The sequence below is a fragment of the Ostrea edulis genome, chromosome 2, assembly GCF_947568905.1.
Source record: "Ostrea edulis chromosome 2, xbOstEdul1.1, whole genome shotgun sequence".
Lineage (NCBI taxonomy): Eukaryota > Metazoa > Mollusca > Bivalvia > Ostreida > Ostreidae > Ostrea > Ostrea edulis.
Genome location: NC_079165.1, coordinates 90,080,596 through 90,107,833, shown reverse-complemented (window position 1 = coordinate 90,107,833; position 27,238 = coordinate 90,080,596). Strand labels below are relative to the sequence as shown.

At 34.9% G+C, this 27,238-nt stretch overlaps 1 protein-coding gene across 5 annotated transcripts in view; it reads right to left on the bottom strand.

Annotated features, from left to right (window-relative positions):
• Positions 1 to 23,494, bottom strand: part of LOC125682474 (cardioacceleratory peptide receptor-like) — a 33,014-nt gene extending 9,520 nt beyond the window's left edge. Inside the window, exons 1-5 of one of the 5 annotated variants that reach the window (XM_048923098.2) lie at positions 23,387 to 23,494; positions 21,834 to 22,321; positions 10,362 to 10,494; positions 8,958 to 9,061; positions 2,925 to 3,018 (exon numbers count right to left, since the gene is read on the bottom strand). In XM_048923098.2, coding sequence (XP_048779055.1) covers positions 2,925 to 3,018; positions 8,958 to 9,061; positions 10,362 to 10,494; positions 21,834 to 21,974 — 472 coding nt within the window. In that variant the 5' untranslated portion in view covers positions 21,975 to 22,321; positions 23,387 to 23,494. Of the gene's footprint in view, positions 1 to 2,924; positions 3,019 to 8,957; positions 9,062 to 10,361; positions 10,495 to 13,251; positions 13,338 to 21,833; positions 22,552 to 23,386 lie in introns of those variants that run through there. The other 4 variants (XM_048923095.2, XM_048923101.2, XM_048923100.2 and 1 more) reach the window with 4 other exon arrangements.
• Positions 23,495 to 27,238: the final 3,744 nt, after the last annotated feature.

Sequence of the window (27,238 nt, the reverse complement as noted above, 5' to 3'; positions counted from 1 at the left end):
TCGCACTGTGTTAACAGAGCCCGATGCTTTGATACGGTGATGCATCATCGCTAGCCAAAGTAACCTCATTGGTTAATATTCGAAAGGAAATATATGTCTTTAGACATCCATGAAAATAGGACATATTTTCTACAGTGGGTCTTTATTAAAAGCCAAAAAGGGGGTTTGGGCTAAAACGCAGAGTGGACCTGAGATATTAATCTGGAATGATAAAAAAAACCAAAAGCTATATGTATGAACTAAATATTCATATGTAATGAAGATTTGTATGTGACTCAGTGATCTAACAGATTAAATCTGTTTACTGAGTTGATGGTAGTGGATAAATTTTAAGAACAAATGATTTGCTGTCATCCAATGCTCTGTCAATTCTAAAGAACTAGAGCCACAAAGTACTAAATTGGCCCTTTCGCAAAAATAAATGAGACTTTCACAGTTGATGCTCTAAGATGTATAGGTCATAGAACAATTTATTTTATAACAATATCTTTTCTAGTTTTCGTTTTACAGTCGTTTAAACTTTGTATTGCTTTTCTGCATGAAAACCATATAACGTCATGATGCTTACGTCATGATGTTGACGTTATTTTTTGGGGCTTATTCTGATTGTAAATCGGAACTGTTAAAATACTAGGAACTTGTATATTTTCTATCACGACGTTTAGATTTGAGATATATTGCCCCCTCCCCCCACTTTACAATTTTTTTTTTTTTTTTTTTTGCTGTATTGGACATAATTGAAAAATCGTGATAAAAAATCAAAATTTCATGCAGTGAAAGGACCACAGCAAATAATATTGTTTTACCGTCTACCTCAAAGACGAGTTAATTTTTTTCAAGTTGTATATCTATTCGTATCAATTTCCATTAAATTGATATTAAATTATTAAATTGTAATAAGAAAAATTAAATAAATTTATTTTTGTGTTGTTTGTTTTTATTCTGAATTAATAAATATATTACATTGACTAACTCTTGTGCAGTTTTGGTTTCCCTCCTATGGTGCGGAAATGTGATTTCATGACATCACGACATGATGGTCAGGCCTTGGTGGGAATGTTTAAAATATCGTAAAAGTATGTCCGTTCTTGGATTGTTGCGGAGAAGTTTAGATTTCTGAAGCTACGGATGAGAAGAATCATCATCTCTGAGCTTAACCGTGTCGGAGAATAGGTTTGTGAAGATGCTGGGTCACATGCATGAAGATCATTTTGAATCTTCATTACGTATGAGTATTTAGTTTATACATTCAGCTTTTGATTGTATAGCTTATTCCAGATTAATATCATTCCACTCCACTCTACTGAGCTTTTTAAGCCAAGCCCTTTTGAACGATATTTCGGTCGTTCTCTGTATTTTTTTATTACTTCATATAGCCTACATGTAGGTGGCTGAACCTTATGGTTCCTTTAAGGCTTAAGTGTCCGATATTTTATATAGATCTAGGAGGTTACGTACTTGTAGCCTAGGTGGCTGAACCCTTATGGTTTCTTTGTGACCATCAAATGAAATATTTGGTAATATTTTTGTAAATAACGTAGTTATTTATTATATCCTATTCGAAATATCTAAAAGCATGTTACCTAAAGACAAAATCAATACATGTAGTTGCACGTGCAATGAATAAAATAAACAGTTGTTGATTTTCACAACGTGGTCATATATATATATATATCAATGTGTGATAAATCTAAGACAAAGAATTCCGGAAAATGTATAAATATTATATAGGTAGTTTATATTAAAAAGATAGTTATTTTAGTGAAAACAATTAATGTTTTGAAATGTTTAACAATACTTACTCAAAGGAAAGAACGAATTATAACGCAATTAGCTGCAATAATGTAGCCCTATCCAAATTTTTTTTATCCTCTCCCTAAAAAAAAAAAAAAAAAAAAAAAAAAAAAAAAAAAAAATCAGAGAGGGCTACATTATTGCAGCTATAACGCAATACATTTCCTTCCCGATTTATAGAGTTCGTCCGTCATGTGTAATTTTTTCCAAACCTTTTATATTTTAGATGATTATATAACGATCATAAAAACTCAATATTACAGAAAACACTACATAATCTTTGAGATTTTTTTTTTTACATCAGTAACTTACAATTTCTACGAAATTTTGCACCGTAAGGTGTGTTAAGGATGTATGCTACACCAGAAAAATTTGATATCGATGAAAAGTGGAGGATATGTACAACAATATTTTGAAATTGAAAACTTTCAAATTTACTTTATTTAGTCAAAAAATGCAGTTTTAGTAGAAAGCAATCTGAGACAAATTTAAAAACCCTGCTGGACTCGAACACGTAATCTACAGTTCAACAGTCGACGTGCTAACCTACTGAGCTACTCAGCTAGGTGAGAAATTTTCAAATGAATAGACAAATATTGCTGATATTTATATTTTCATCCATGTTTTAAAAGGAAGTCAGTCATTATGACGATGTAGAGTACATCCTTAAATGAACTTTAATTCCTTTAATGAATTGTTAGGAGTAAATGTGCGCGTCCACTGAATGTTTAGTTAATATCCAAAGCAGAATTCCGTGTATGACGGAAGAAACATTTCGATCAGTACTACTCTTGAAAAGAAATACACCTAGTACTAAAATCTTACGTCACAGTCATCTTCGTTTGTTATGCTCATCATAAACAAAAGTAACGGACGGTATGAGGCAATTTCAACCCTCGATAATTCTGATGATATGCTGATTTATGAAATCTGTTCGCTTTAATGCAAGTTATAATCTAGTTTTAAAAAAGCCGTAGGTCTGTGTGTATTTAGCAATTTTTGCGTAAATATTGAGAAATACCTTCCGTATCACTTGATCAATACCCCCCCCCCCCCCCCCCAGTAAACCCTTGGTTAAGGTATAAATGTGGCGGTCTCTTAGCATCTCGTATTAGTTTTTTTATACTCACAACTATCACTAAACCCTAGGGGTCTGGCTATGGCATCCAGGCGGTCGATACTTAAGGCGACGAGGACAAAGGTCGACCCGTACGTAACTGTCCCCTGAAACAAGACGAGAGTGATGAAAATGAGTCACCGTGACATTACAAAAGAAAATGTAAATGTCAAAATATAATAGGCGATGGAAGATACAGAATCCCTTGGGGAGGCATATCAAATATCGTAGTTTTGAAATTGTCAAATTGGTTTAAATTACTGCATTATGACAAAAAATTAAATTAAGAGGCGGAAATCTCTTAACAGTCAACAAATGAAGCATTAGAAGTAGTAATTTGCCTCTTGTCATTTTAATCTGTTTTTCGTGTAGTTTTCATTCCCTAATTTGATGGGTAATGTTTGCATTAAATTTGTTTCTCAGTTGGCAATGCCATTCTTGTGGAGCAATTATCATTGAAAATGGCAACATGCATTTTTTCTTTCTTCCTAATGCATTACTGTATTGTTTCCTGTGAAATTCATTCGCGTGTACCGCTTGATATCGAATATATATATCAATAAAAGTAATTAGAAAATATCCAATCAAAGTACATTATCATGAAAGTCTTCGCCTACTTTTAAGGTAGCTCCATCCTCATGTGAATTGTCAATGTTAATAGTTAAAAGTGGAAAAATTGTATTAATTTTCATTTCATACAGTTTAATTTCATCAATAACCAAAACAAAAATGTGTATGTTGCCACCTTTTTAAAGATGTCAGACATGCAGAAACAGAAGTATATGTCGACATCAGAAAATCGCACTATACATGAAAAAGAATAATAAAGACACAGTGTACATGTGCTGAAATCATTAACGATTGGATGAATGCAAATAAACTGAAAATTAATACATCAAAGACCGAATTCATTTTATTTGGCAGCAGGAAGCAACTGGATAAATGTAGCACAAAAGTTATTAACATCAATGGTGATGAAATTGAACCAGAACGTTGTATAAGATACTTAGGTGCATATTTGGATGAAACTCTCAATTTTAAGGAACATATAAAAAGGAAATGCCGAACAACTATGATCAATTATCTTAGGATTAAAAGTATTCGCAAATATTTGACAAAGGAAGCTACAGAAATTTCTCATTTGGACTATTGTAATGTGATTTTACACGGCATAACACAGACTGAAATATTTAAAATGCAAAGAATCCAAAACATGGGTGCGAAACTGGTATTAAATCGTAAGCTATTTGACAGCTCTAGGGATGCTCTCATTGACCTACATTGGTTATCTATCGATTCTAGGATACATTTAAATTATTGACCTTCCATGTATAATTGTCATGTGGGCGAAGTGCCATTGTATTTAACAGAACTTTTAACGAAACAGGTACCAAATAAAAAGTTGTGCTCCGCTCAATCTTCTGAGAGTTGCTACATTGTTCCTTTTAACAGGAGTAAAACTTTCAGTGACAGAAGTTTCGGAACCATTGGTCCGAGACTGTGGAACAGTTTACCGGCTGAAATAAGACAGTCCAAATCTCTACATACTTTTAAAGCCAAACTGAAGACACATTTGTTTAGACAGTTTTAATGTACATGTTTTTAGTTTAGTAAATGTAGAATGTGTTTGCATGTATATGATGTATTGTTTATTCTTTTAAAGCTTTTTATATTATACATGTACAACGTCATTGAATACTTTGTGTAAAATTAGGCGTTAAATCAAATAAAAACAGTTTCAATTTTAGTTTTAGTACCGGTACATAAAAATCTGTTTTTAAAATGACCAATTTTTAGTGTCAACAGTTTTTAAAAAGACTTCTACCTTATAGATATGAATAAATTGTGGAGATCAGGGAAATCATTGTATAATAGACATACAGTAGAGAAAATATAATTTTATGAGTTATTGCCCTTGATGACATTTTTTAAAATTCTAAATGATTGATAATTTATGGGAAATGGAAACTGTTTAAGTATCAATAGTTTACCAGATTTATTATCTTATTCAGGGAATAAAATTCCTCCAAAAGATATATTTCTAGCATGTGCAAAGTTCAATTAAATTAAAATTTTGCAAAAAGCTATGACGTCACATGATGATGGAACTACCTTTATATTATGGAAATCGTTTAATCCGCACATGATTTTTTTTCTCGAAATTAGAACTATGGACATTAGCTGCATTTCCCTACTATTCAAAATATGTAATACCTATCTCATTACCTTTTCGTATAAATATGTTATAATGTTACATTAACGATGATACATTCTTTCTATATTGTATCATGAATTTCATATCTATGTATCTACTACAATTGGGGATTCTTACAATAAATGATCCATTTAAAATACTTTTTAAAAAACAAAAATTTAAAATTAACCCTCTGCCTTATTTTTCTTCGAGTTTCAAACAAAGTACATGTACAATTACAGTGATCCAACGATTTTATGATGTGGATAGTTCGTAAAGTATTAATCAAATGCCAAGGAGCCCGCGAAAGGAACTCTAATAGTATTACTATATCGGTCTACTAAATGTGTTCAAATAAATTCTGACCTTTGATTAATGTTGCTTTAATGACACGAGAACCCATAATGCTTTATCTAACAAATGCAATTTCATTTCAATCCGGCAAAAAGTAAATCAAATAGTGAAATTACCACAGAAACTAATTTTTTTTTCACATGTCGAGATGAAATAAACCCAACAGCCATGAACAATACATAAAATCACACCATGTTGAAACCGTACTTTCCCCGCCACGACAGCTTGTAAATTGTCCAAACAATGAAATTATTATCAACCGCAGGAGCAGCCGATCGATTTTGTGATTGTGGGAGAAACTACGTATTGGGAATTGTTTCATTAGTTTTTATTGTTTCAGTAAAATAATTCCTTATTAACAAAATGTATATAAAGTTATGAATAATAAAATTTTCATTAATATTTAGATATAAGTCTTTTAATTGTTGTTATTAATACGTTTCATTTGTATTCATTATTAATCAGATATAATTGATTTTCGATTTTTATTGGAAGAATTTTCAAGAAGTATCCCGATATGACGATGCACAAGCCGTTATTAGTGTGAATACGTTATAATTGCAAATATGCATGCGAGCGTGCGTGCGTGTGCTCGTGTGTGTGTGTGCTTGTGTGCGTATGTGTGTGCGTTATTGTGATCTTCAAAACTCACGTCCTTCGGATGACACCGCAAAAACCGAGGTTCTGTGTCACAGCGGGTGTGGCACGACAAATACCCCTCCCTGCTCAATGGACATAGACGCCGAGAATAGGCCTAAATTTTGCAACCCTTCACCGGCAGTGGTGACGTATCCATATAAATGAAATATTCTCGAGAGGGACGTAAAACAATATCAATCAATCAATCAAAACTCACCACATCAAGACACTGCAAAAATCGACATCACGTGGTACGTGTATCAGCACGATATAGGTCATGTATGTTTTCTTGTCATTCTATTCTATTTATAAACTATGACGCAATAACCAGATTTCTGAAGAAAGTTTAGTTTCTGCAATCAAAAATCTAATCATGTTTGCTTTATTTGCATACCAAGACACTTCAACATTTTATGAATCAGTTCAGATTTTTAATTACAAATTGCCTTACATACACTCGATCCGAACAGACCTGAAACTCAAAAACCTATGAAAAGTACGTACAAAATCTCCTGATGATGAATTCTGATGTGTTTGAAAAAAATACTTTCTTTCGCTTTCATTCAATGGTCAGATGGTCATGATCCTTGAATTTCTAAGCATCTGCATTTATAAGTCCCTCGAAAGAATGTGATTATCATAATACACTTAAAACTCCCAAATACATTAGTGCATTTACAGGTTTGAATGATATTCAGACATGTATAATTTTTGATAAAGCACAAATGTTCTTGCATAAATGATAGTATCTACATTGTTCCTTCTGTTTCCATTATGCCTGAATGTTTTCTTGGAAATAATTTAAAATGCTTCAAATTTTAGCGGCCGATTTGATGCTTTGCGTCATATTTATCTTGCATCTGTTGTTTCTGGATTCTGAGAAATTTTAGATCATCAGTGAAGGTTATCCATTTTTGTGCGACAAAACCCTTATACAAGTAGTTATAACACATGGTCCTGTTTCCTGCATATGAATGAAATAGTACCAACTCAAAATCAAACAAAAGTGGTCTTTTAATTGATTCAGGAGCCTTATATATATATATATATATATATATATATATATATATATATATATATATACATCATCATTATCATCACACCGTGAAGTTGTTTTTTTAAATTCAATTTCATATTTGATGGATTATTCCAAAATTGTCAAAATACTAATCACCAAATCAAAACCCTTTTATGATTTTAGAGGATATATTTATTAATATGCAACCATCAAATTATTGATGTACTTTATCTTCTATAATGAAATAAGAAAACGCTATACAGTAAACTATCATCCAAGCAAAATATCTATATACTATTGTAGTTGATTTTTTGCCATTTTACAATTTATCGTCTTTTCGTTATTTCGAGGCAAAAAAACCGACAAAATACATGCGAAAAGACGAAAAAGTAATCCCACAAATTAGCAACCAATTTTGTCGTCTTTTCGCTTGGCGTTTTGCCGTCTTGTCGGTATTTCGAGGCGAAAAGATTAGCGACTTCTTTTGTCGTCTTTTGGCCTCGAAATAACAAGATGACAAAGCGCCAAGAAAAAAAAAAAAGTCGTTAATTATCGTTTTGTCCGCCACGAAATAACAAAAAGACAATGAAATGTAAAATGGCACAAATCAGCCACCATAATAAACCAATCTAACATCAAACTTTGAATTCTAAAATCGACAGCTATTGCCGAAAATTTTGTGAAATTGCAGTTATTGAAAACGAGGTCGGGCTTACAGCTGCTATGGAGTCGGCTACGATAATTGGGGTTCCTACAGACGAAAAACAAATGCTTTGCTCTTCAAAATTGCTGCATTATTGAATTCTTTTTGTTGTTGCTTGAATTGTCAAGTTCTGTTAAAACTAGCATTAGAAATAAAGTAAAACAATTCCAGCATTTTGCTAAGTGAGGCGTATTCAAAAAGATAAAACATCTTATATATAGTTAAGGATTCATCTGCTGGGCGCACGAGATCTTAGTGCTAATTGAAGATTTTGAAATTACAAAGCGCAAGTCAGTTTCCCGTCAACATCCACCACACGTGTTTTGAGACACACCTAAGTTTCTTCCAAGATTCGAAAAGATACAAAAACTACCTGCAGAGTATCTTACATTCTTGGTTTCGCCTTATAGTATTTGATGTAATACAAACATGATGCATTAAGCCTATAAATTATTCATTTATTAGCATGAAATATATCTAAATTCATGATTCAAATATGCAATTTTTGATGGCGTTTGATAATGATGACACATTGGAAAGAGATATAATGTTTTGCATCGTTTTCCATAGCACCGCGTCGTAATAGATATCTAAGAAATACATTTCATTTTTGAAAATACATGAGGGAAAGAACTGCGGTGTTTAACGCCAGCATACTTGGAATTTATGAAGCGCGTGAAGCGTAGATGTTCATGCACTCAAGTATTTTCAAAAATGAAATTTATTTGTTTTATCTCTTTTACTTCCATTTCTTTCAGAATATTCCCAGCCGTAGAAATAGTCGTACTATACTTATCAAGCTTCTTTTGCACACCATTCACAATCCGGAAGGAATGGCTATCAATTGGTAAAGATATCGAAGGTAAAACATTGGAAATGTAAATATTGCGAAGTGACTACAACATCGCTAGGGAGTATTAGGTGTAAGTTAAAAGGATAAGATACTGAAGCAGACGACTTGGGTTATATCTAATTGTATGGTGTATTACGGGTAAGTTAAGAGGTGAATACACTGAAGCAGACGACTTGGGTTATATCTAATTGTATGGTAGTACTAAGGGTAAGTTAAGAGGTGAAGACACTGAAACAGACTATGTAAACGCCAGCTACATTACATCACTGTTCTCGCACAACCTACCATTCCAAAGCGGACAATTTTACACATCACTTCTCCGGCGTACCAGCGTACCGTAAATCTTTGTACGAGGTCTGGAAGGACGCTTAGCACCCCAACCAACATATCTAAATCAACAAAAACATCGATTAAACTTGAAAGTTAAATTTGAAAGCTCAAATTCACTGCTAGGTGTTGGTAAGATATTCTATGTATGTATACAAAACTTGGTAATGAGTACAAAGAAAAAATAAATTAGTAATTCACCTCAAAATCCTAAGCATTCCATCATCATCATCAAAAAACGTATTTCACAATTTCTGGCCTAAGCATGTTTAAGAACAACGGGACTATGTACATATGTATATTTAGGTGACACTAAAATATTAATTTTTCCCCAGTTTTCCTCGCATGTGATGTAAATGTACTAAACCAGAGAGACATCGGTGTTCTTTATGCAAGATCCTAACATTTTAAAATGGATGTGAAACTATAAACTTTTAGACCATGGACCAGTGACACATTACCTCCCACACCCCTCTAGAGATTTTTCAACATAGTAAATAAAGTTAAACGAGAAATATTTGACAAATTTATGTAGAGGCATTGCCAATGCACCTATTTTTAATTTTCTCTGTTACATTGAATTTGATGAGAGATATTAAGTTTCTTTTGTTTAATCTTGTTTTGTTTTCTATGGTAGCATATTCTGCCTTGATTTGTCAGATAATAAATGAAACTTGGTCGATAATTACGTCGACTTATCAGTTAACTATGTCGACTTGTCAATTGATTATAACGTCTCCATGTGAGTGAAAAATTCTCGAGTGGGACGTTAAACAATATAAAATCAATCGATCAATCAAATGATAATGTCCACTTATTGGGGAAAAAGCCTCATTCATATTTCCTCATTCTCTTTTAATTTCAATTTGCTAATGCCATTTGCTGACATCTTTCCATCTTATATACGACAAGTCAACATCTCGATACTGCAATATGATCATCTGATAAGTTAACATAATCATTTGACAAGTCGACAAAACGATCTGACAAGTCAACATAATGATCTGCTGTTGACTTTTCAGATCATTATTTCAACTTGTAAGATGAATATGTTGCTACTAAAAATAGGTGGCACAATTTGGAAGTGAAAGCATTTTTACGGCTACTTTTTAAACGTTTTATAAGTCGATATAACGATCTGACAAGTTGACATAATTAACTGACAAGTCAATATAATGATCTGACAAGTTGGTATAATTATCTGACAAGTGATGACAGAAATATGCCTCCATGGTTTTCTTTTTAAAAAATTGTCATAACTGTGGATGCCACACAAAACATTTGGTACACTTGTTAATCACTTGAATCTTCAGTTCCTTTCCATTATTTCCAGGGGTTATATTAAGAATCATTTACACGTACCTGCAAACGCAAGCTGCTTTATGAAGAAATTCATGCGCGTCTTCCGGTTAGAGACTGCTACCGCCACTAGCACTATGCAGTTTCCGATCATGATGAATAGAAACAGCAATATAACTAGTATTCGTTGTTCTCCCTGAAAGATGAGAAAAGAATAAATATTTGTGAAATGCACCAAGAGCACAGTAGTAAATTTAGAACATACAATTTTGTTTTATCTTGTGTGCGTGACATTACCTCGAACGCATTACTTACAATCTCGTGCGCACGACATACTATGTCGTACGCATGCCCCCCCCCCTTTTTTTTTATCTCGTTTATACAACATACTATCTTTAACGCATGACCTTTTATCTCTTGTGCACGTCATATCATCTCGAAAGGATAAAAACCTCTATCTCATGCGCACGACATATTATCTCAAACGCATGACTTAACATCTCGTGCACACGACATATCATCTCGAACGCATGGCCTTATATCTCTTGCGCGCGAAGTGTATTTATGTTCTGAAAATACATTCTTGTATATAAGTGATGTATCTTATGCTTCAATATACATTTTGTTAGTCATCACAATCGACCGTTCTGCAATGGTCTAAGGATATTGGTTGTGAATAATAACACGTGTATTTATTAAATGGTATTCACATTTCCAATGTATTTGCGCTTGACATCTTTGCAAATTGTAATGATAGGAATTTCTTCATGAATGCGCAGCAGTCGTAAACAATGGTCGTACATTGTATGAATGCAAATATAGTCCGTCTATTCTAACAGCTGGGAATTCCGCCAGACTTGTAGATTGTAAATATCAGAAATCAATGTTACGTTGTGCGTGTACTATGCTGATTGATAGGCTATTTTAAACACGATATCGATTAGTTTGTTATTTCATCGATGCATATTAGCAAAAATGATTAGAACTCATTATTTCTTTGAAAATTTAATATTTTGGACGAGTTTTCTTTACAAGGTAAATATTAATTAATACATATTTTAATTTATGCGCTGTGTGGTGATGTCGTGGCCTTGTTGAGAGCGAGGTCCCGGGTTCGAGCCCACATTCAGCGACTATTTTCTGAATTTATAGAGTTGTTTTAGTTTATTCCGTATAAACAATTTGACTAAGGCAAACAACTGAAAACACATAAAAGAGCTTAGTGTGTGCGCGCGCATTGTGTAGAGAATGTTTAAGAGAATTCAAAATCAGCCTAGTAAATCAGAAACATCACATCGAAAGAGGCATGCTTGATCCTCTCTATAAATCGAATGACGAATTGAATAAACAGATCGACATTGAGGAAATTAAAAAAGTAAAAAAAAAAAAAAAAAAACAACAAAAAAATAAACCAAAAAAACAAACAAAAAACCACGGTAAATCTCCGGGAATAGATGATTTATCATACGAGGTCCTTAAATCTGAGAACGTTATCAAAGTAATTCATAGAATGGTCTTGTACTTTGACACTCACATTATTCCCTCGATTTGGCGGAAGGTTATCATCTGTACGATACTAAAAGACAATATTTTAGATCCCAGAAAACCCTTAATCAGTTGGCAATTCGTAGTGGCTAAGATATAAACATAGCTTTTTGACATACTAGAGAACCAAGAGCTTGTGGATGAACAAAATGGTTTCCACCCGCCGTGAGCCTTATACCTTGATTAGGTAAACGGAGCTATCAGTAGTCAAAACCAGTGCAAGAAGAACGGCCTAGCAATCGGTATGAAACAAGTCAAAGAGCATTTGACCCAATGATAGGTTGTATTGGTAAACTAGATTGTTATAATGACCATGGAATTTGCGAAATGCTGATTTTAAACGAGACTGTTGAAACCCCTGCACCATCAACTTGTTTGTCAGTAGCTTGCCTCGATTTAAAAACTGATCATACGCAGAACAATCTCTTGCGAATTGAATCAATGGAATATTGCTAAGTATGAAGCAGAAGTGGACGACTCTGTTGTGTCTTTTATTTCGAGTTCACAGGGATATATTGAATCGACATATGAATGAAAATTGTTATTGTTAATAAATAAAACGTTTTTTATCTCCAGCTGAGACTGATCTACAGGACACACCGGGTACTGTTGACTTTTGGTGTCAGAAATGGCGCCTCCAAATAAACCCGGACAAATCAAAAGTTGTTCATGTTAGCAAAAAAGAACGAAAAGAACCAACTATTCATTTCATCAAAAAAAGACATACAATCAAGAATATCAAAAGCCCGTACAGCCTTTCACAGACTTCAGCCAATCTGGAAGTCACAAAACTTCAGCATAAACACCAAGCTGAAGTTGTTTAACAGCAACGTGAAATCAGTCCTCCTTTACGGCTCGGAATGCTGGAGAATAATACATCGAATATACTGGCCTAACAAAATAACAAACAAGAACTTGTTCAATATTAGCAAATGTAGTAGTATCTCAACACAGATAAAACAGCGGCGCTTTAGATGGCTAGGTCATGTTCTGAGAATGCCCAGTGAGAAGATTCCAAAAACTGCCTTGCATTGGACACCACCAGGGAAACGAAAGCCAGGTAGGCCTCGAACCACCTGGAGGAGAACCATCCAAGCGGAACTTCAAGAGGAAGGTTACACCTGGGGGCAGGCTCAGCACTTGGCAAAGGACAGGGACAAATGGAGGAAGCTTGTTGGTGCCTTATGTCCCACCGGAGAGGAAGAGGATAAGTAAGCAAGTATTCATTTAATCTAGGATCGGAGATAAAATTTGGAATATGAAACATCCTTCAAATATCTTGGAGTAATGTTTGTTGAAAAAAATTGACTTTAAAAAGGAATGCTGAAAATCTTGCAAATCCGGAGGGATACATGGGACCTGTAATTATATGAAAGACTTTGGATTTAAAACAAATGAAAAATTATACCATACTTGTGTCGCACCAGTTCTAGGTTATTGTAATGGAGTATGGGGCTGTACAACTTATCACTGTGTGGAAATGGTCCAAAACATAGCAATGCGATACTTCCTCGGCGTTCATCGTCTCTCATCGATCCTGGTGTCGACATCAACTGAACACGATACCTTTGGAAGTACAGATGTATATATTGACGATGGACAAGGAACAAACAAATGAAAATATGTATGACTAGGATCAAGCCCAGCCAAGTCGGTCAAACTGGGCCTCCCATACTAAGAGCTATAATGGATTCAGTAGATATGACGTAACACTTCTTGATTCTAACAGCGTGTGATCTTGAAGCCGCCGACACCAAATTACGTCAGCAATCCTCGGTTGGTTGGCTCCAACATATTCCCAAACTCAGAACCTACACTCTCTTTAAAACTCAGTACACTGCCAAAAGTATGTGGAGCTAGACCTCACTTAAAACGTGAGATCAACTATAGCCTTGTTAAGATGCGGAGTTTTACCACTGAGAATCGAAACTGGTAGATATAAATGTGAACCAATTGAGGACAGGATACGTGTTCTATGTGATCGAAATGAAATAAAAACAGAGAAACACTTTTTGTTACACTGCTCTAGTCTTTATACAATAGGTTAAGAAAGGTTTTCTTAAGTAGAATTCCCGTGGGGATCTGGGTCCTCAGTCCCCCTTGCTTGTCGTAAGAAGCGACTAGATGGGATGGTCCTTCGGATGAGTCCACAAAAACCGAGGCCCCGTGTCAGAGCAAGTAAGGCACGATAAAGATCCCTCCCTGCTCAATGGCCATAAGCGCCGATCATAGACCTAAATTTTTGCAGACGTTAACCGGCAATGGTGACGTCTCCATATGAATGAAAAATTCTCGAGAGAGACGTTAAACAATATACAATCAATCTTCTGTAGAATACAAGTATCTAAATACCAGAATTTAATTTCAGATTATTCCTTCTTTGTAAATATGGCTCAAAGTAATTGCTCAAATTGGTTTGGCAATTCACATTCTGTGGCAATTTTATTTTCTATGTGCCATCGTTTTGCTGTATATTTTATGTATTTTGTATTTTTGTGCATATATATTGTAAAGCTGTAATTTTAGGGAATCAGCATAGTGAAATGTCATTTTGCATTATGTGATTAGCTGTTGCCTGATCCCCTATCAGAGGTTATATATAATGGGGTAAGGAACGTGACATTATAAAAGACATAACAACAGTCTATTGTTTCCAAATGAACAATTACTTCTTAACCAAACTCAAGTCGTCGAAAACAAATTTCTACTACTTTTCATTTTCTCTAGGAATTTTTTGAAGCTGATGCATTGAAAACTCACCTTGTCTTCCAGACATGATAATGAGAACAGATTAGAATGGGGGCCATGGTTTGGGGTATTTGATTCAATAGAGAACGGTTGTCAAGGAGACAACTTACTAATCTATAATTACATATAACACCATAGATACGAATCTCGTGAATGATTCTGATAAATAATGATAACACCACAGACCCCAGTCCATAGTCCGTCCAATTATCAGTTGTAAAAAAAAAATTCATACAGTTTGATTGCCCAAGAATATATAGGAATCATCATTTTATGAGTCACAAAAAGTTTGCTTCTATAAATACACATTTGTTTTGACATTGTTTTATATTAGTTTGTTAACTGAAACATTTTTTTCCCAGAAGGCAGGGTAATGTTTGTTTTCCGGTACAGCGGCAGGTAATTTTTACGTTTATGTTGCATTAAGTGCATTCCGTCCTGTCATATCAAATGTCAAGTGAAGGCTGGTATGCACTATGCTAATATGGATCAATTTAATCCACAGTATTCTTACCCCGCATTTCATGCACACTGCATTTCACATCAGAGTTAACTTGATTCATTTAACCAATTTCGAAGAACTTCGTCAATTTGTATTCTTTCTAAGATTTATGAGACTGATCACTGTTTGTTATAATATATCAGATCTATTTGGGTTCTATGTAATCTAAAAGACATTATGTATAGTGATAAGTTGACAGATGTTCTTTGAGCTCACCATGCACTTCATCCTCGCTAAGTTAACCCACTTCACCACCCACTTCCTAAATGAATGAAGTTCGCCCAACATGAACTCGTTTTGAGTTAATCTACTTTTAACTGAGCTCTCCCAGATTAACTTTGAATCAGCCCTTTATGGAATTATGAGTTTTAGTATTATCTGAATAAATTCTTTCTTCATTCTTCCTTCTGTTTTGAGTGTTATGCGTTCATCATAATGTTGACTGATTGCATTCATAATCACAGGGGCTCGGTTGTCATATATTGAAGTTTTGTATTATTTGTTCCCGAATAATAAATTGAAGTTTTGCATGATTTGTGTCCGAATAATAAATTATATAAATAAAATCCACCACCAAAATCCGCTTTTTCGAGGTTTTAAAAAAGGTGTATCATGTGTACTTTTTTAATGTACACATGATACACCTTTTTTAAAACCTCGAAAAAGCGGATTTTGGTGGTGGATTTTATTCATATAATTTATTATTCGGACACAAATCATGCAAAACTTCAATTTATTATTCGGGAACAAATAATACAAAACTTCAATATCTGACAACCGAGCCCCTGTGTTCATAATGACGTAGACTATCAACTTTAAACTTATTGCAAAACAGACACATCCACTGTTTTTCCTTGTATTTTGCTGAAGAATATCAAATGTTTATACACTGCTGTTTGGTTCTCATTAACATCCACTCAAAACTCAATGGGTTTGGAGTTTAATCTGCTGATGAAACAGTTTTATCTTTGAGGATTCTTCACGAAGTGTTAATTATCAACATTATTATTGAAGAGAGAGAAGAAAAAAAACACCGACCTTCTTAAATATGTTTTTGTACCGAAAGAAATTCCATGTACATGTGTTTTGTAAGAAACAAAAGCCTAAATTGACTTTTCAGCAGGTTTATCAGAAAACTGGTAGATGAATCAGCCCGCTATTATGTGTGTTCAGCGGGTGCAGCAATCGATCGAAACAATCGTGATGCATTGAATTGATACACATTGTGTGTACCTTAGCATCTAATATCTTCTAAGGATAATTCATCTATGATATTTAATGCTTGTCGATATCGAGGATGTATTACTTTAAACTGTACAAGCTGGTACAGTGAACGTATCGATGTTAAAAAAAATACACAAAACACAGCGGAAATTGATGTGCAACGCTGGGTATGAATTATAAACCATATCTTCCTGTTTTGATGTCGTGTAGAGTGCAGTGAAATGCATGTACAATCGATATTGTCAAATAAATTTAAACAGAAAATTGAAGTAAATGGTATAATAGTGTTATATGCGTGGAACTATATCGCCTAACACGTTTACATAGCAGCAATAGCGTGAATAATGACTATACGCAAATTTGATATATCAAAAAAATCGCCAAGATTGATTGATTGATTGATTGAATATTGTTTAACGTCTCCCTCTCGAGAATATTTCACTCATATGAAGACGTCACCACTGCCGGTGAAGGGCTGCAAAATTTCGGCCTACGTTCGGCGCTTATGGCCTTTGAGCAGGGAGGGATCTTTATCGTGCCACATCTGCTGTGACACGGGGCCTCGGTTTTTGCGGTCTCATCCGAAGGACCGCCCCACTTAGTCACCTTCTACGACAAGCAAGGGGGTACTGAGGACCTATTCTAACCCGGATCCCCACGGGATCCGCCAAGATTGAACATGTTTAACAAATGAAATGGCTTTTTAAAAAAAATCCGATAGTTTCAGATATTCATTTAATTTAATACAATTATTAAGAAAACGACGCGTATTTGTAAAGTTCGCAGTTAATTAATTAATCGAAAACATTTGCAATGTTCTCATTAAATGATAGAACAATAAATTCTTTGTGATTGAAAACATGTACATCTATAGTAAATTGATTTCTTGTGTATAATTTCGTTTTATTTCCTCGGATCCGTGTTTTTCTTTGATCATCTGATTGTTTATCAACATTCTATTTTCATTTTCTTTTATGAGGCTGAAGAACTTGGTTATAGATATGCTTCTGGCCATTGTCTTTAAGTCATTCACTGCAGCGTTTAGAGGCTTACCGATTTATTACGAAAAGACGATTTTGTTTTGTCACAGTATGTATGTATGATATATTAACATTACATTGGCGTCATTTCGATTTTAAAGTCAGACTATTGACCTGACATCATGGCAAGCAATTGTGTGCCAGTACTACTCATTTTGTTGCTGGTTGTAAGTAAACACACTTGTACATCAAGTGTCATATTTGTAATTCTTATATTTACCTAGTAAATGACACAATATTGCTTGGATCTCTATTTACAAAACAAAAATATTGAAGATAAAAAACATAAATTTCCATAACACAATATATTCTAATGACATCAGAGATTTAATAAGCCACATTTCTAACAATGCATTACGATAAAAAAAAATTATCAATAAGATATTGTGATGTAATTACAAGTAAGATATGTTTAAACCAGAACATGCAGCTCTACAAATGTGTCCGAATAAAAACAAACACTTCTCATTATATATCAGATCTTCAAAGTAAATCTTATCGTATATAGAATTGGTTAATCTGTTTTCACGTATCACCATTACTTCTCTCGCGGAGGTCTTCCTGTCTTATTTGTTCTACCAGGATTTCGCAATTTTATGAAATGAAAGAAAAGTGTACACGTTTGAGAGAGATTCCCACTTGAAGAGCCCATTAGGAGGGAGGGGGAGGTGTCCCGTGAGCGCTGATATGAAACAGCGAATTAGAAATAGATAAACATTAATCAATCATATCTTAATAGTAAAATCAAGGTTTCTAAGTCTTATACGTATAAATCTATACAACTGTGATTCTTCACTCCTATTTAATCAGTATATTCATTAGGATTAAAACGCGCCAACAAGGATTGTATCTTTTTGAATCAGAACTGGGCAAGGGTTCATTGGTTGGATATTGTTTAACGTCCCTCTCGAGAATCTTTCACTCATATGGAGATGTCACCATAGCCTGGTGAAGGGCTACAAAATTTAGGCCTATGTTCGGCGCTAATTATGACTATTGAGCAGGAAGGGATCTTTATCGTGCCACACCTGCTGTGACCCGGAACCTCGGTTTTGCGGTCTCATCTTAAGGACCGCCCCATTTAGTCGCCTATCCCGGATCCCCAAGGGAGAACTGGGCAAGGACGTACTTGTCCAGACCTATACATGTATACAACGTGTTTTAAAAATTATTTCGCGTAGGGCTGTAGAAATATGTTGTTATTGCCCCTCTTATCAGAATATTCACAAACCCTCCCCTTAAAGTCGTAACCCCCCCCCCCCCCCCCCAACTTTGGTGTTACTTCCAATAATATGTTGCTACAATTCTTGAATGTTTACTTTTGTCATCCATGGAGGTGTTCACGCAGAAAGATTGAAATATATTTATAAAAAGATGCCCGATTCTATTTTGAATAGTAAATGTTGTTTCATTACATGATGCACACAAGTAATTTCTCTGAATTACAACATGTTCTAAAGCATGCCTGTTATGCATTTGTGTATCCACAAAGATACACAGAAATGAAAGGAAAGATATTTGCCAATCGATAATGATTTTAAAGAAAGTTTCAGAGTGATACTTCGATCGTGTCAGAATGCTCACATTTATTACGGCGTGCGCTAAAGCATATAAATGGACGAAATAAAACGTAATAATAGTATGAGCTGGAATTCAAAATATAAATTCGTATAATTATCCCAAAGATAGAGTAAAAAATGGATGCATTCAATTTTGGTGTTAATTTCTTTCTGTAACATTAATTCGGAAAATTACAATATTCTTTTTTGGTGACATTCTTTCCAGTTTGATCACTTATTATTAAAGTGATGAAGAGTGCAAATTGTGATTGTAACAACAAGTTGTGGTATCCGAAATACACGCACGGAAGTAACTATAATATCACGTAAATGAAAAGGTGTCCAAATAGCGGTTAGCGGTTCTGTTTAGTAAGAAGTCATATCAAAGGGTTTACTTATCAAATCACGACAAACACAAAGTGGCTTGGAACAGATTTGAACTATTTGGATTTTCATCATTATCTCCAATACGAAAGTCACAAAGCCAATACTGCTAGCAGGATTAAGCGAACTAATGTAGTTTATTTTTATTAAAAGTATACAAGAGATTGATTTTGAGAAAGGTAAAAATGGGATGGAAGGGGGTATCAGGTTGAACAAGAGCATTCTAACAGGATGAAAAATTTACTTAAATAAACTTTATTCAAAATCAAGTCTCTCTTTATGTAATACAGTAAAGTGAAAATATGTGACACTGTACTCAGAGACATTTCTACTCATTTGGAACAATTTACGCTTATTTACGTGTTTATACGCTTGGCTTCCTGACAGTTGAACTCAGCCTCTGGTATAAAGAATCCATTGGTAGTACTCGGGGTAATGTTTAGCCACTGTGAATCTCGTGTTACATCAGAAATAAATGTCACACTGAATAGAAACTCGATTTTATTAGATTTTTAAAAAAAAAAAAGCCACACATGTCTACATCGCGTATAAACATCTGTAAACTATGCACAGCGGGGTTCTTGGAATAATCAGGTAATTATAGATTTGTATCGCGTTTTGACGGAAACTGGCATGTAAATTAGAGGACCGAGACAACAAAAGCTGACCTGCTCGGGCAGGTAGAAGACGATCTCTAGCATTTGAGAGGATGAGGCGGGTCGTACGACAAGCATACGACAAACAACCTACTAAGAACTCTATTGGAATTACAAAGTAGAACCTCTATCATTGTTCCATCATTTTTCAGATTCTATGAAATTTGTTTGAAATAAGTATGTTTCTTTTTTCATGTCATACTTGTTATTGAACAAGAACGAAAGAGCGAATGTCCATACACATTTTTATATTCAAAACGAGGCTTTTCCCGCCTAAATATAATCATAACTTGCGATGCCTCTACCTATAACAAATTGGCTGCAGTCCCTTGGTATCCCAACAGAACTTAGTAATTTAAGTCATCATATATACATGTACACATTTGACCTGTTTTGGACTTTAAGCAGTTTCGTTTTGTGCAACAGGATTAGAAATTTACGGTCATCACGAGCAGCTGAAATATATTTGTATGTGACAACTGAGACAGACAAGTGCACGACGGACCAACGTAAAAGAAATATTTATATAACACGCCACCCACACACCGCACGCACGCACACACAGCCACAAACCCACACACCGCACGCACGCACACCCACCCACCAACCCACACACCGCACGCACGCACACCCACCCACCAACGCACACCCAACAACCCACACACCGCACGCACGCACACCCACCCACCAACCCACACGCAGACCCAACAACCCACACACCGCACGCACGCACACCCACCCACCAACGCACACCCAACAACCCACACACCGCACGCACGCACACCCACCCACCAACCCACACGCAGACCCAACAACCCACACACCGCACGCACACACACACACCCACCAACCCACACACCGCACGCACCCACCCACATACACACCGCACGCACCACACAGACATTACTGCGAAGAGTGTAATGACGCTAAATATTCGGAATTACTACTTGAATGTTTATTACAAATTAAAGAATTAGTGTAAATGTCCACCGATAAAAACAATGCAGGTCACGCATCACAAGCACTGTGAGTACCGCAGAAGTGGAAACGTTTTGTGTATTCATTGCATACACTTTACAGAGGTTGGAAGAGCTCTGACAAAATGTATAGAGCTGCACTTGTATATCAGTCATCGTTAGATTTACGCTTAAACGACTTGGACGTTTCTCAGAATCCCTAGTTTTTGGGAAAGTATTCATCATCTAAAACATTCCTTCTAAATAGAATGGGATTTATTTGAATATATGTCTATGTATACGACTTTTTAACTGAAAGTGAAATCATTCGGTTCGCATATGTTTTTTATAATCGTTTAAGACTATCGAGGAATTTTCTATCAAAACGAATAAGATACCAGAAAAAATATTCATTCATACTCATACCAGTCGATAAAATCGTCTTTCATGTGTGAGGCGTTACCCGATTATAAAAATGTCTTATTTTCTATGATTAGATGAATCAGATTATAACCAACATTTGCTACAGTCCCAGGAGCCATTATTGTGAGCGGCAGCAGCCAGATATGAGAGTTATTACAAGTTTATGGTGAGCATCTAAATTAGCCGAGTGTCGTCGTATCAGCAAGACATTGTACAGAGTGACCTGCGTCGTTCCTACAGTTTCCGTAAATACAGAGTAGAGAGTTCTCTGTTTCAACAACATGTCAAGGTGTTTTTTTTTTTAAGATAAACCATTTTCAACAGTTTATCACGCTATTGGCTAGTGTCTCCACTTTGATAGAGATAGCTTACATAAAGTATAAATATCCTTATACTAATTCGTCTCATATCTTCGACATAATCTTCTATTTATTTTTATAGATAGTTCTGTCCTACCTTAATGAATTAGAAATATTAAATAGAATACTAGCAACTTACCCAGAACAGGGGCTCTTGGCGGGTTTGGGTAGAATCCTGAACACAGCTGACATTTTCGTAACTAGAATTCCCAGTGGAATTACACTTAAACGTCTCTTGTATCAAAGTCCCATTGACATCCAAAAGTGTCCAGTTGTTCATTGTGTCTTTTGTTTTCCTGTCGTGATTGAACACTTTATTGCCTTTAAATATTACACATTAACATCACCACACCTCTCCACCGTGTCACTCTGTCATTGACTTCAGCATGGAGTAGATTATAACACAGTGCTGGGGTAAACTCTCCTGCTAACGCTTTCTGCTATATATGACTTGAGACGAGCTGTTTTGTTGCCCACTACAATTGTCATAGGTCTTTTATATGTATGGCTGTAATTAGCAGATGGGCTTCCTGTTGATGAAATCGCATTGATCTACTCTCCGGGAACATGATGTGGCAAACGTATCGCTCGTCATCAATACATCCCTTTTATTTACTCCATCTCTTCCTGAAAAATATGACAATATCTTTGTTGACAAGTTTCAATAAAATTGCGATGCTTGAAAAAGATTCCGTGGCTTTCGAGATATTTCTGCCCCCTTCCCCCGCCACAAAAGTTGACGTCTAAGCAGTGGTGCCTCTCATACTCTGATGCAGACCCTTTGAAGGAGCGTTTGAAACACAGATATATGCTCATACAACATCACATGCCGCTTTCTTAATAGCTTGGTTACATGTGAAAGAGGTTGCATCCTGCGTTTTGTCTGGATGGTTTAACATTTATAAAATCAAACAGTTTCCCTTTGTATCAATCCGTCAGGACTTGATAAGGTAGTTACGTTATATAGTAATGGGTGATTCCTGGAAAATCTGTAATCCAATGCAAGAAGAAAGTGGTGCGATGGATCTCGACTTAAAACATTGCAGCTAATTAAAAAAAAAACAATGAGCGATGAAATCTACAAATATCTAAATGCACTTAGAATGAATTAGAGTTTTGTTCCAAGAATCAGATTTTCTGTTTGTTAAATTTATTATAAAGTTATTTTCTTCCCGTTTTCTTTGTAATTTAACAACCAAGAACCTAACTTTTCGAACAGAAAAATCTACAGCATTAACTTTTATATTGAGATTTCCCATGACCAGAGACTCGGCGTACCGAACACGTGGAACTGGTCATCAAAGTACATGTAGCTGTGACGAAACATAGCATTTCCTGGTTTAAGCGACCATAACTTGAGATCTTTGCGATTAAAAACTTAAGTGTATCACATTTTCAAACCGTGACTTGTAATGTTACAGTGAATCTTATGTAGTATTTTTAAGATCTCTTGATATTTGTTGCTGAGTTTATGACAGCCTATATAAATGAATTCACAATTAGATAATAAGATACCTTAAATATAATGACATCATAATAGTAAAACTCCAACTGTTTTCAAAATATTTCACAGATGACTGAATTTTGTCTCTCGATATAAAACGGTTGAGGTTTGGAAGTGTAATTAATGTGATTGTTAACAAAATGAACCAACATTACATGGCTAATACAAGTAGCAAATAAAACTCATACCGTTATGGATTTCAACCCACAAATCACGCAAAATATGCGAATTCACTAACTACTTTTTTTCCCGTATGCATGTCAACAAATACTGTAGGTATTTCTTTTCGACTATAGATTCTAAAATCTACCGTCCGGGTCCGTAACCCATCTAAGTCTCTAATATCAGGACTATTGTTGATAGGTTCTATGACATTACCAGGGATAGGATTACATTTTTAACACATTGCCAGTTACAAGCGCAGGATTGTTTAAGCGTTGTGTGTATATAGAATATAAAACTATTGTAAATTCATCGCGACATCGACGAACTGAATAGGTCCTGTGCGATTCTAACGCACGTAACTGTATATTGTGAAACAAACATATGTCGGTCTTCTACTTGCTTAGATAGAAACAATGAATACAAACACAGAAAAGAATCGCCCTTTTAAACGCTTAACTGCATGGTAAAATAGAAAAAGAAATGGTGAAAGCGATATCTAAAAAACGATGAAGAATTCGACACCACCCTAGCGTTTTGCACAATTTCAAAATCATGCAGTAAATACACAGGCGAGATAAATGGTCATTATCAGTCTAAAAACTATTGATGAATCCTTTCAATATACAATTTAATCTATCGGTAAAGTAAAGTTATATATACTCCAAGTCTTTCACATCGCCTCAATATTTTGGATTTTACAAACTCACGATTAGTCAAGTCACGACTGGGTGATCTTTTTAAAACATTCATCCACATTGCATAATCAATTATTTTTTATATAAATTACATTCAAACATGACTTTGCAGTGAAAAACTTAGCATATATATATATCCAACGATGACTAAGTACAAATGGTCCCCATTTAATTGAAGAAAGCAGCCACGACTATACAATTATTTTCTATGACTATTACATGTACAACTCGTTGACAAAACAAGCATGTGGACTGCTAAGAAATTGGATATTTCTATGTTTTAAAGAATTAACATGCTAATTAAATATAAATGTAAGCATTGAATGTTTATTTTCGGATATCTACTGCACAGATAACACGCAACAATGTTTCCATAACGCGCAAACGCGACATATTCAACTCATCTGCACATCGTAGCGTGTGATCAGCATAATAGATTTTTTAAAAAACCAATCAAAGTACAGAATGCACTACTGGGAGATGAATTATTTCAAATAAATTAATTACTGTAGATATCAAAGTTATTCCGCTGGTTTGTTTTTTCCTTTTTTTCCTTTTTATTTATTAATTATTTTTTGGTTTTATTTTTCAATTTAATATGGTTTATCTCAAAGCGGGGTAAATATCAGTTCAGTGAATCATGGATTCTTATGTGCAGAGACTTTCACGTGTAGTGGTTTTAAGGAGTATATCTTAACTTTGAACCTCTCTTATCAATGACCTCTTCAATATAGTGCTTAGCTTGCGATCCTCGTTTACAAAAAATCATCTGAATATATTTTTCCTATCATTTTGTAAAACTGGCATATATGTTTATATATTGTTCATAATTCAATTAAATTCTTTGTTTTAAAATGACCTTTTCAATATAGGATTATATTATTTGGAGAACGTTTTCTGTGACATACGTTATTTCAAATAAATTGAAACGAAGAGTTCTTTGCCATATATTCATGCACACAGTGTGTGATGGCCTAAGATTAACTCCTCCCAACAAACCACGTTTAATGCTTAAAAACCTGGGGGGAAAAACCCATTTGATCATACAGTGTGCTATCTAATAAAAGGTAATCAATCGCATGAAAAGCAATCCTGTGGTATCGTGTGAATGGAAAAAAAAATCACGTGGTCTTGTGTCAACCTTGACTTGTGTTTCTGAAAAGTCCCGAAAGTTAAAAAAAAAAAAAAAAAAGAAGAACAAGATCACTCAGAGCTATTCTAAATTACATAGATAAGAGAACTATATGAATCCTGCGTCCCACATTTTCTTATAGATTAAAAAATCACAATAATTCTGAGCTGTTTGAGTTAAAAAATAATGATCAGCATCTACCGATCTCAATCAAAGGAAGATCTGTTTAGGCCTATATGAAAGTAGATTTGGTCTACGCATGTGTCCCAAGATTCGAAATAATTCTTGAAAAGTTTATATTTTTGAGAATTTTCTAGGAAAACGTATAAAGTCACCAACTATTTTCGTTTTACAATATCTCAAGGAAGAGTAACAAATCGTCATATTGGGCGACTTCCTTTTGAATCATAAATGAAAATATAAATATCAACAATACTTGTATATTCCTTTAAATTTAATAGCTGACCTGTGTTTATATTCTTTCGAAGTATAATTTATTCAAAAGTTTCTACATGCGAAGAAAACATCTCTTGCGGTGACCTTCAACACGAAATTTAGATATATCGACGACGTTTTAGGTATTAACAATTCCCATTTTCAAATAAGTACATCATGTGCCAATGAACAGAACATATTAATTATATCGAATCCGTCTCAGTAATGCAATCTTTAAGAAGAAATCTGTTTTCTCCTGTGTGATTCAATCTTTTGAAATGGGATATATCCCAGTGAACTCAAAATAAAAGACACCACAGAGTCTTCCATATCTGCTTCATATTTTGATATTCTATTGACCATAGATGTCCACGGCAAACTAACAACTCAACTTTATGACAAACGGGATGACTTCAGCTTCTTCATCGTCAACTTCCCCCAACTATGTAGCAATATTCTATTATCAACTGTATATGGTGTATATGAATATCAACTGATTCGATACATAAGAGCATGATCTGCGTATGATTAGTTTCTAAATCAAGGCAGGTTACTGACAAATAAGTTGATGTTACAGGGGTTTGAACACTCTCGTTTAAAATCAACATTTCGCAAATATTGTGGTCGTTATAACGATGTAATTTACGTACTAATTTTGACTACGGATTACTCCGTTTACCTTATCAAGATACAGGGCTCACGAAGGGTGTGTCCCGTCAACAGAGGATACCGGTATTTAATCCTCCTAAGCACCTGCTCCTTCCCCAAACGCTCAGCAATTAGAAGCGAGAATCACGACTCTTTCGGATATGACCTTAAATACGGATGTCCTGTGTCGCAGCAGGTGTTGGCACATTAAGGAATTCTCATTGCTACGACTCTAAGCATCAAGCATAAGTCTAAATTTGTGGTGCTTCACCTACAGCTGGTGACGTTTCAGTATGAGTGACAAATTCTCGACAGGACGTAAAACAAACAATAGCCGTTGCAGTTCACAGCACGGAGTAAAATTTCAAGCTACATTATATATCATATTTACATATTAAAATTGTGCATGTATTGACTAAGTGAACTCTTAATGTAGAATTGTTTTGTTTCCTAAGCATGGTGGGTAAAATGTCAACCACATGTGCACACGAGCATTTTCTTGTTCATTTGCCGGGACATGGTACATTCGGCATATTGGTGTACAAGGTACCCGTACATTAACGATGAATTATAGTTGTTTGCCATAACAGACACAATGTAGGCAATTATATAAACTGGTGGATCCGACATTTATATTTCTTTGTATAAATCTTACAAAATATACAAGAAGTACATGGACCATGTCGCTCACCTGTGAAGGTGTATTTCTCGAGTAAACATTAAATACCAATGTTGCCTCCACCTTGGTCCCTGAGGGTATGGTATAGAGAAACTAGCATCTACACTTCACGAGAAGATTTCAATAATTATTATTTCTATTGTGCATTTTTAGTTCTTGAGAAGATTTTCAAATAATTTCCAACATATTTATATAATTGTAAAATTACTTTGATCCCCATGGACCACGCCGTGAGCGATAACTGAATCTCTGATCCCCATGGACCACGCCGTGAGCGATACTGAAT